The sequence below is a fragment of the Myotis brandtii genome, unplaced genomic scaffold (assembly GCF_000412655.1).
Source record: "Myotis brandtii unplaced genomic scaffold, ASM41265v1 scaffold103, whole genome shotgun sequence".
Taxonomy (NCBI): Eukaryota; Metazoa; Chordata; class Mammalia; order Chiroptera; family Vespertilionidae; genus Myotis; species Myotis brandtii.
Window position 1 is genome coordinate 4610375 of NW_005353460.1, and position 11085 is coordinate 4621459.

The following is an 11085-nucleotide window of genomic DNA, read 5'->3' on the forward strand; positions in this document are numbered from 1 at the left end:
CACCCCCTTTTTGGGGGGGGGGGGGGGGCGGGAAAGAGTGCCAACGGCATAAAAGTAACCAAGGGGAAATGAAATTGTTTTAAACCCTCCGACCCTTGTTGAAGACAAATTCAGATGCCATCCAGGGGAGCCACACCGTAGGGTACTGCAATGAGTAATATCCCAGTGGGAACAATCTTTCTGACACCCTCTTCTATTCCTATTGGTATTTTAAGCTCCCAGTAATCCCTTAAGGAAGGCGAGGCAGAAACTGCTCCCTTTTCACTGATGTGAAAGAAAAGGAGCGCAGGGTTCTGTGACGGGGCAGGTGCAGCCTCGGGCTAGCTCTCCAGCACCGTGACCTGCTGCCCCCATGGCTGCAGAGAGCGCATGCGTGCACCGGGGTCAGGGCCGTGAGAACATGGGCCTTTGAGCTGAACTTCTGGCGTCAGTTCTCAGCCTTGCTCATGACTGAACCAGCGTAATGGTGTTTCCCACGCCTGTGGGCTCTGCGAGACGCCATGTCAGTCACATCTGGGATAATGAGGACACTGACACCCCAGGGGCTACGAGGAGCAGTAGAATCTCGGATCTGAGGGCTCAGTAAATGCTACACGTGTTTCAACTGTTAGCTCCTCTCGTACCCCAGGTCATCTGGAAGCAATCATTGTCCCGGGGGTCTCTGCTCGCCACAAAATGAAAACAAGAGAAAGGATGCTTCTTACCTGCTCTGGCTCTTCAGATCTGATCACCACTGTCTCAGGTGTGACACAGGGAATCCTCGGGATGGCTGGAGATTCCACCCTGTGCACCAAGACAATTGGAAAATCAGAGACGATCCTTCCAAGTGGTCCCCCTTCTTCCATGGGAGGCCTAAGTGAAACACCTCTGTACCCCATAATAACTACCCAGTCTGCTCCCTCACCACAGCCTGGACCCGCCCCCCACTCCATTTGCACATGCAATACAACTCAGCCTCCACCACTGACCAGCTTCCTCCCTTAGCCTCAAAGCCATTCCCCGGAGCCCCACTGTCCCTCACGGCCTCACTGAAGGGCCCACCTCCTCCAGGGATCCTCCCCACTCTCATCAGCCCAGTTCTTAGCCTCAGAGCCCTTGTTGACAGAACCCTCGCTCTGGCCTCCACACCTTATCCTGCATTGCTATATGGCCTCTGGTTGTGTGTCGATCCTACCAAATCAATCTGTCGTTTCTTTATGGCCAGGGGCCAAGTCTTGTACTTCTTTCTAAGTGATGTTCAAAAAATACGAATTGATTACATATCCTTGTTGTTTCACTTCCTGCTTGTCCCACTGTCCTGCTTTGTATAAGCCATGGGACTATGCTGGCACACGTCTGTCTGTCCAGAAAATGCTGAGGGCTCAGTGTTTCCACACAGTGGTCTCTTCTAGATTTATTTGTAGAAAATCCCCGTATGCTAATGTGCCCACAGCAGAGTAACTCCCAGCGTCACAGGGAGGAGTGAGAAATGTGTTCCGGGCAGAGACAGCCTCTCTGTGGGTTTTCCCTAATGTGTGGAAGGATGTGGTCAGTGTTAGAGCTCAGGCACCAGTTTCTAATGTGAATTTTCTCAATGGATTTTCCTGGGTGAGAAACTGAGAGTGTGTGAGAGGGAGAAGGGTGTGCATATGAGACTGTGAATGAGGGAGGAAGAAAGTTGGGAGGCAGAGGTACCGGAAGAGGAGGGAAGACACTCCCGGCCAATATGCTGTAAGGGAGGCCTCCATGTCCCCACTTGATGCTTAAGCTACAGAGTTAATTTATCCTAAGGTGCTGGACCCACAGTCCAACCGATCAGCAACTATATCCCTGTCAGGGGCACACCCAGGGGCTGGCCTTCCAGTGACTTTTCTCTGCTCTGAGATCCAGGGCAGGACCTCGGCCATCCACGGGGTGGGCACTTCTTACACTTGATCCAGCTTCGGCACAAAATCCAGCAGCTCTTTCTCTTCATCTACATCCCTGGAGTCCTGCCTCTCAGCCCTGGAGCCGACGAGTTCTTCTCCTGAAACCACACAAGTTTAAGTGAGTGACGGAATGGAGACTTCCTCTTCCTTTTAAACAAGTGCTCTGCCTGGTCCTCAGTGCCGAGGAGTGGAGGAAGGCTCAGATGCTCGAAGGGGACCATTAGCAACGTCTTTGACCAGACCTGTTCCTCCAGCCCTGGTACCCAGAGCAGGGCAGCAGCTCCTAGCATCTTAGTCTGTACCAGCCTTTGTAGAAGAAAAAAAAATACAACCAGAAAGAACTTTTTTTTTTTTTTTGGCTTGGCAAATTCCATTTCCAAAGAGCCCTTGTAGAGTGTGCAGTGACACCAGAGAAAGGGCTGCTTCTGTTCTTTTCCACTCCACACACCACAGAAGCACAAGCTACCACGGAACTGCACCCGTTCGTTCTGAAGGGCTGAGGGGTTCTTGTAACCATGGCAGGTGGAGCCTCACTACTTCCTAAACCCGTCACCACAGGTTCACACTCTGCCTACAACCCAGACTGCCTCTCTGCTTCTCTTTCCTTGCTTGCACTGGAGTCGGAGCCCTCAACTCTGCAGTGTCATCTGCTGTCCCTTAGCAGTGAGTGTCCTGACTCTGTGATCTGGAGCTGACAGAATGAAATACAACAACAGCTCATGCAGTTATGATCACAAACACAGTGGCATGGGCACAGACACAGAGATGGACAGGCGGGAGCTCCCCGCCAGGGCATGGATCTTATGGGTGTACATTTCCTGTTTTAGTCAAAGCTCCCGGCTCCGGAGTGTTAGCCGCCAGAGGAGGGTGGAAAGCAGGAATGGATTAGTGAGAGCTTGGATTGCTTGGGGTGAAATGCACTGTGAGAAAGGACCACAGGGAACAGAAAGTATTTCATACCCATTATAGATATATGAGCAGTTCCTGGAAAGCAAAGAAGAGCCAAGTTTAAGAAAGGACAGGATTGCAGTCAGTTAAAGCGAGAGGCATATCACCAAAGGGGACACAAGCACAGCTTTAATCATCTAGTTGCAAAGTTATTCATTCAAGGGCCAGAGAGATAACCCAGTCCAGTCCAACTACTGACATCCGAGGGTTTTTTTCCTACAAGCACCTGGTTCACAGAAGTTGAAAATGGATATACCCCCAAACTTTCTGACCCCTGAGGAGGTCAGAAGGGCAGCTTATTAAACAGATTCATACAGATTTTAAAATAAACAGCTTGTTGTTTGCTCAAGGAAAGCACCAGGCAGAACTTGATGGCAGTTCTTTACAGCTCTGATAATTGATCTGAGTAGAATCATAGTCTATGCATAATATATGCAAACACATATTTATGAAACGTCATGGGATGTTGTATTTTAATCTCCAAGATGTAGATTTTTCTTCTAAAAAATTACATTAATGAAGTATTTCTGAGGGCAGAGAACATCTTTGAAAAGCAGTTTCTCTCTGGTTTCAGTTCAGGCCCAAGGCTCTGTGCTGTGCTATAGGGACCCCTGAATGGGCCAGGAAGCACTCGGGAGTGCTCAGAGCCCATGTGTCCCCCGACTGTACCCCGACTTATGTCAATTCCCTCAGGCCCGAGGCTCTGTGCTGTGCTATAGGGACCCCTGAGTGGGCCAGGAAGCACTCGGGGAGTGCTCAGAGCCCACGTGTCCCCCGACTGTACCCCGACTTATGTCAATTCCCAGACTTTACCTTCATCTTCAGAAACATCCAGGATCTCATCTACTGTCTCAGGGAAACTCATCCGGTGCTTGTCACTGACTAACTAAAATGAGAAAAAGCAGAGAATTCAACCCAAATAGAACACTGAGACAGCAGTTACCTGGTTATGACCATGGAGACAGGAAGGAGGAGGGAAAGGAGCTTTGTCCCAAATGAAAAAAAAAATCAGAGCTAAGAGGCTGTCAGCCTGGAAGCCAAAGTCTGACAGGAATCACAGGGGAGATAAACATGACACACCCGCTTCCCATGGCCTAGTCTCTGCCCGAAGCCCGTCTTACTGCTGCCCCTTTAGGTCAGCCCCCAATTCCTCCTACCACTAGGTGGCAGTGCAACTCCATCGGTCGGAGAAGACCCTCCCACCTTTAGGCTTGGTTCTTTCTACCAGAAGAGGGCCAGCTCTGAGAGTAACCCATAGGGGCACCCAGTCAGGCTGTGTGTTCTGGGTGGAGGATGCAAAGAAGCAGACATACCACGACACTGGGTTCATCTGTGACAACCTTGAGCACGTCTGTTACAGAGATGTAGCCCAAGCGCTTGGCTATTGCCAGAGGCGTGGTTCCATTCTGGGGAAAACAGCAGAGAGAGGGCGCGATCAGACAAGGGAATGGCGTCTGGGAGGACAGCTCACATTCTAACCGCTATGAGGGTTGGAGGTGGACAGATTGCACCTCGGACCCCTGCACACTTGTGAGTCCAGACATGTGCCAGATGTTAGCCAGGTATGTGAGAGAGGAGGGCAGGGATACTTTAACTCTATAGTGATGAGTGCAAGAACCTTGACACACGAGCAGGGAAATTTTGCCAGGACAAGTCAAAAACTTCCATGAGGGAGCCAACTGGGGAGAAATGAGACAGGAAGGCACCAGGAAGATGAGGGTACAGGGCAACGCTGTTCACTGCTCTCAACACCGGTTCTTTGGGTGTCAGTAACTGAGCAATAAGATGGTTAAAGTCATTCATATACTTCAACGAACTCCCTCAGGCCAATCAGAAACCACAAATTACCAGAAGTAGGGGAGGGATGCATTCTCTACACTCATTTTAAGAGAAAGATCAAAGCGAGAGTAAACTGATATTGAGGCTTTTTTTTTCCTTTTAAGTTCTCTAGTTCTAGGATGTGCCCTGGGCCCCCACAGATTCAGCCCGTTCCACAGTTAGGCTCTCAGCAACCACATCCATGATCAAAAGTCCGCACACTCTCTGAGCTGTAAGCAGCCTTAGAGATGACCTAGCACAACCCGTGCACTGTCAGGCGAGGAAGGTCACACTCAACAACGATCACCGACATTGCTAAGGACGGCCCTGAGGCCCTGCCACGTCACGAGCCACGCAGGGCGTTTGGTGTTGTTCACTGTACCTCACTGAAAGCAGCTTCACGTATTTTAGAGAGTTTCAACAACTGCATTTAAGCAAAACTAAAGGGGGGAGAGTAAATGGCGCTTGAAAAGATAACCTCAGTTCACCAGAAGGAGAATCATATTTTAGAGAGCGTTTCAACAACTGCATTTAAGCAAAACTAAAGGGGGGGAGGGTAAATGGTGCTTGAAAAGATAACCTCAGTTCACCAGAAGGAGAATCTAACCACAGCACACCCTGGCCTGGGGGGACCCAGGCAGCTACGACTTTATGGTACAGCAGCCCGTCCAGGCCCCAGACCCGCAGTAAGGACAGACCGAGACCCTGTGGTTAAGGCTCGCAGCGCTGCCCAGGAGCGCAGTTTGTCCGAAATCAGGAACCGGGTGGGCACTCACCGAGCTGACCTCGTTTGGGGAAGCACCATTTTTGAGAAGCAGTGTCACGATGTCTGTGTGTCCCTGTTGGGCCGCCTGGTGCAAGGGGCTGTATCCTAGCTGTAAGGCGAGGTAGACATTTTGGCAGGATTAGCGAGCTCCGAGAGAAAGACCTGCCCACACACTACAGAGTCTATCCGTCTTCCACGTGCAGCATGAACATGCATTTTCCCCATTTCCTCCTCCAGGGTCACAGCTCAGAATTGTGGCAGAGCCCCAAGGGAGCCCAGAGTCACTCTGGCTACATACTAATTTGGCACTTAGGAAGGGTCAATATAGGAGGCAGGTCTCAGGCATCCCTCTACCTTGGTCTTGGCATTGACGTCTGCCTGGTGCTGTAGCAGGAACTTCACCATCTTGATGTTTCCATAATGACTGGCCACGTGGAGGGGGGTGTAACCCATCTGAAAAGCAAGAGATGAGAAGGGGTGACCAGCAGGGCTTCTGGGCGTACCAAGAGCCTCTATAAGCTGTGCATTAATAAAATCCTCACAACAGAGCTGATGAAAAGAGAGCATGGCCCTGGCCGGTGGCTCTGTTGGGTGGAGTGTCATCCCGTAAACCAAAATGTTGTGTCCAATCCCTGGTCGGGACGTATACAAGAAGGCAACCAATCAATGTTTCTCACATCGATGCTTTCTCTCTCTCTCTCTCTCTCTCTCTCTCTCTCTCTCCTCTCTCTCTATTAAAAAAAAACACCCCACAATGAAAACATATCTTTGGGTGAGGGGAGAGAGAGAGAGAGGAAATATGGATGGGGAAACCCTTTGGAAGGCTGACAGCTGCAATGAGGTGTAAGCTGTATGGCCATGGCCAGTCAGGTACCGTTGGCCTGGGAGGGAACAGGGCTCAGTGTCAGACAAGTGAAGTCTGAGATGCCAGGAGGGAGCCGAGGGGAGACTGGAGCAGGCAGCCCGAGCACTGCTGGGGCCCGCTGAAGAGTTCTAGGTGAGGAGACACCTATGAGGAGTTAAAGCCTTAGAGAGGAGCGAGGTCACCTAGGATACACGCAGAGAGAGAAACAGGGGGCCCATGTGCTGAGGCAACACAGAGGGAGACCAGAGAAGAGGACTGTGAGGGAGGGACTGCCAGGAGGTAGGAGGAAAGCAGAAGACCCGTGTTGTAGAAGCCAAGAGAGGTTCTGCTGAGGGGGTCAGCCATCAGGCCCTTTGCTGGGAAGGGGGCTCAGGTGAGTACAGTTGGTGGCATGGAGATCACTGTGACTTGGATAAGAGCAGATATATTCGCACTAGAAAGGTGGGAAATCCCATTGCAAATTCCCCCAAAAGGCTGTCCACGTCGCTGAGCTGCAGTGTAATGAATTTTATAGGAACTGGTCACTGTTTGAAATGAGTGGGCTTTGGGTATTTATTCATTTGCATTTTGGCTACAAAGGAGCTTATTTTCAAGGACTCTGTTCTGCTGAATTATTTGGTGCTCCCTCCAAAGTCCGACAAGCCAAGACCCTCTGAGCCCTGTGGTCTAAGTGTCCCTGGAGGGCCGGGGCCAGATTTCAGACACCGTGTCGACACAGACCCTACGCTGAACCCCAAGTAATGATATGGCTTAGGGACCTAACAGGTCCTAACCCACAGAATAGGGTCTCTCAGGCCAGGGCCCCAAAAGACTAAACTGGGCCCACAAAAGAAGCCTCAGAAATCCAGAACATCCTTGGTTTTCAAGCAGATTCCTGTTGAGGCTGCAAACAACTGGGGATAAAATACAGTTTCTAGATTTTTCTCAGGGAAGACCTCACGTCATGTTGTTGACTGGTGTTCCTGTGGAACTTCGGGGGTGGGGTGGGGTGGGGTTGGAGGGGTGTCACACTGTCCCTTCTTTAACACAGCTGCTTTGTGACAAAAAGGAATCGAATGCCACTTCTTCAGCGAAGCCTCCTTCTTCTACCAAACGGAAACTCTCTCCTCCTTGGTGCTTCGAGTGGCTCTCTGGGGCCTCTCTTCTCGGGAAATCACGCTAGGCTGTCCCTCTGGCCTCTGACAGTCACGCCCACACTAAGCCACAGATGCCTCGAGGCAGATTCACCGCCCGGGCTGTGCACGGGTATCCTCAGTCGCCTCACAGAGCATTTTGCACACAGAAAGGTCCATAAAAGCTGAGCTGCATTCGACTGAATGCTGGAATAAAAGGCTGAATTGTCTAGTGAATCCTGGGAAGCCTGGCGTTTTGACACCGGGCTCATGTACCAATAAGACGGGTCTTGGAATCATGATTAAACATTCCTCTCAGTTTCTCACTATAGAGGCTCAAAGGTCTAGCAAATTTCAAAATTCCCAACTGGAAAGTGAGGCAATGAGGATTGGTGTCTTCAAACTCCACTGCCACCCCTAGGAAGGGGCAGAGAAGAATATGTCGCTGCGTCCTTGGCGTTTCTAAGCTCCGAGTAAGAGTCAGTTCTGAAGCGTGAGGGAGGCAGGCACTGGGCAGGGCGATGGGCGCACGCAGGGCGGGGAGGGGAGCCTTACCCGGGTGGGGGCGTCCACCATGACACCGTGTTTGATCAGCATGTCTGCCACTGAAACGTGGCCTTCTTGTGCCACCAGGTGGAGGGGGGTGAGTCCGCTCTGGAAAGAAAAAGAATTGCATCATCTTGTAGCCAGTAAAGAGTTCCAGGCCACAGTGGAAGAGCGGAGGCCTGGGAGCTGAACCTGCTCTGCGGCCACCGACCAGCAAAGCTCCTCCAGCTCTGAGCCTTCGTATCCTTCTCTAAAACATGAGGTGGTTAAAGTCAGTCAGAGGTCAGCAACACTTTCTGTTAAGGGCCAGATCGTCAATATTTTCGGCTTGTATCTCTCTTGCAGCTACCCAACCCTGCCAGTTACAGTGAGAAAGCCGGGATGGCCGACACATAAACAAATGGGGCATGTGTGTTCCAATAAAACTTTATTAGCACAAACAAGTGGTGGGCCGGATTGGGCCAATAGGTCCCAGTTTGCTGACCTCTGAACCAGATGAGCTTTATGTACTTTCCAATTGTAACATTCCCTATTCCCAAGATTCAAGATGAACTTCAGACCCTTTCGTTTCCTTATCTAGAAGATATGGATTAGCACTGATCTATATCAAGAGCAAAGTAGAGATCACTTGAGAAAGATGAAAACACACTGAAAAGCACGATGTGCCATTTACATGTAGCGTGTGATTAGATCACAGCCAGTGTTGCACTGTGGAAAGGATAGAGGCTCTCTTGCTGGGACTAAAAACACCGTATTCTTGGATTTCTCATCAGAGCTTTCTCATGAGGAGAGTCATGCACCAGAGATCTCGTTTGATTTGTGCACACTCCCCAAAAATGTCAGGAAACGCATGCTTTTCTGAAGCTGTATTATGTTCATTTATCATCTAAAGAAGTAGCTCTGCGTATTGTATGAAAGGTCCCAAATAGGCAAGTTCATAGTGACAGATGTGCCAGGGACTGGGGGGTTTGGTAGACATGGGAAGTGACAGCTAATGGGTATGAGGTTTCCTTTTGGGGTGATAACAATGTTCTTAAATTAGATAGTGGTGATGGCTGCCCAATTCTACAACTATACCAAAAGCCACTGAAGAGTACAATTCAAAAGGGTGAATTTTACAGGACGTGAATTAGAGTTCAATGAAACTGTTTTAAAAAAGAAGTGACTCTTAGTCTTTCTCGGGTCATGCATCCCTTGGAGAGGCCAAGGAAAACCATGAAGACTTTATCCAGAAAAATGCTCACAGGTCCATCCTCCCAAAATGTTGTGTACACATTTGAAAGGTTTCAGACTCATATGCTAGTAATCCCTGGATTGAGAACTCCTATTTTCATGCATAGATTGGCATTTAAAAGCATATCCTCCCTACTGAAAAAGAATAGTTAGTACCAAATTACTAAATACATTCCTGAATGCAATACTGGCCTATGTTTGGGAATGTGTATTGTGGATTTTATTACTGACCTTTTTGCTGATTCTTGAACCCATCTATTTAAAAGGAGTCAGCAAAGGTGTTGGCTCTGGGTCATGCAACCTTGGGAATATGCAACCTCTCTGAATCCGTGTGTTTTTTTTTCCCACTTATAAAACTGAGATAAAAGCTACAAAGGGCTGTTGTAAGGACTGCGCACGCGCGCACACATACACACGCACACATACACACCACCTAATTCAGAACCTGGGCCCCAGGGGGTGCCCGATATTCAGACATAATGTCCAGCTAGCTAACACTAAACCATGACTGAGACCCCAGGGCCAGCTGGAAGGCACCCTGTTTACCTTGTTCCCCAGGTTGCCGTTGGCTTGTCTGGAGAGTAGCAGGGCCACCATCTCTGCATGACCATCCTGGGCAGCCAGGTGAAGGGGTGTCACGCCCTGCACCGACTCTGCGTTCGGGGACGCCCCGTACTGCAGCAGATTGCGGGCCACCTCCATCTGGTTCTGCTTGGCAGCGATGTGCAAAGGGGTGTAGCCATTCTGAAACACAAGAATGGTTCCAGGGATGCTGAGCAGACAACGTGAGCACCTGCCTTACATTTAACCCTCTGGGGGGCTGGGGGATTAGGCCTGGACCTTGGCTGGCTGGACACCCTCCCCCCGAGCAGGGCAGGTGTCACCCAGGAGGGCAACTTCAGGAAACAAATAAGCGAACCAAGTCTATGTGATTTGGAGCCGGTGAAGTCCTGCGCCTTTTCTCACCCCCTATTTTCTCTATCAGGCTCTGATAAACTGCTGTGCAGGGAGTGCTCTCACTAACAGATGCTGGGGTGCAAGTAGGCTGCCTATAGAACCCCGAGAAAACTAGGTAAGTGAGAAAATACAAGGCTCCCTCTCCCTCCTTCCTGCTTTAAGAACAAGCCCCCAACATTTCATAAAGGAAAAGCAGCAGAGCCCTTCTTTCCCTGTGCGCTGGGCTTGCCGGCTTCAGGCAGGTGGAGGAAGAGGACAGGCGCCTGGCAAGGGACTTGGAGACGTGGAGTCGGTTCTGTTCCGCTCTGACTAGCCGTGCAATGCATGCAAGCCCTTCAGCAACGTCTAGACTTCCATTTGTATTTTTTAAGCCATGAAAGGTGGATAATAACATCTACCTTGTTCTCAAAGTTGTTGAATAGATCAAATACAATAATATTTGAAGGCACTTTCCAAAATTAAGATATAAGAGTAGAAGGAGAGACCAAGATGGCGGCATAGGTAAACACCGGAGACTGCTGCCGCAAACAACCACTTCAAAAATACAACTAAAAGACGGAACGGACATCACCCAGAACCACAGGAAGGCTGGCTGAGGAGAGACTCTTCAACTAGAAGGAAAAATAACAGCACACCGAGGCTCAGAGGAGGCGCAGTGTGGAAAAAACTCAGGTGCGGAGGTGCGCGCGCAAAGCGGGCTGGTGGCTGAGAGCGCGGTTGTCGTTTTCGGTCAGGGGGGAGTCTCAGACTCTGAGCTCCAGATACGGGCGAATCGCTGGGGACTCGGACCCAAACGGGAGAAGCGGGAGTGTCTGGCATCAGTTGGAAGGCAGCTTTCCCTCCGAGGTTTGCAGCGGTTCCGGGGGTTCTGAGAAGCAGAGCCTCTGGGAACGGGACTGAGAGGGGCCATAACCGCTCCCTCCGCCCACCCTG

At 50.3% G+C, this 11085-nt stretch overlaps 1 protein-coding gene and 1 long non-coding RNA gene across 2 annotated transcripts in view; one reads left to right on the plus strand and one right to left on the minus strand.

The window, feature by feature from the left end:
- Positions 1–11085, minus strand: part of ANK1 (ankyrin 1, erythrocytic) — a 624245-nt gene that overhangs the window by 51080 nt on the left and 562080 nt on the right. Inside the window, exons 19-27 of the mRNA XM_014536490.1 lie at positions 9742–9939; positions 7972–8070; positions 5794–5892; positions 5450–5548; positions 4169–4261; positions 3669–3741; positions 2868–2891; positions 1909–2005; positions 705–783 (exon numbers count right to left, since the gene is read on the minus strand). Coding sequence (XP_014391976.1) covers positions 705–783; positions 1909–2005; positions 2868–2891; positions 3669–3741; positions 4169–4261; positions 5450–5548; positions 5794–5892; positions 7972–8070; positions 9742–9939 — 861 coding nt within the window. The remainder of the gene's footprint in view (positions 1–704; positions 784–1908; positions 2006–2867; positions 2892–3668; positions 3742–4168; positions 4262–5449; positions 5549–5793; positions 5893–7971; positions 8071–9741; positions 9940–11085) is intronic.
- Positions 5116–11085, plus strand: part of LOC106725438 — a 24662-nt gene continuing 18692 nt past the window's right edge. The window contains exons 1-2 of the long non-coding RNA XR_001361323.1: positions 5116–5127; positions 10492–10495. This is a non-coding gene — a long non-coding RNA (uncharacterized LOC106725438). The remainder of the gene's footprint in view (positions 5128–10491; positions 10496–11085) is intronic.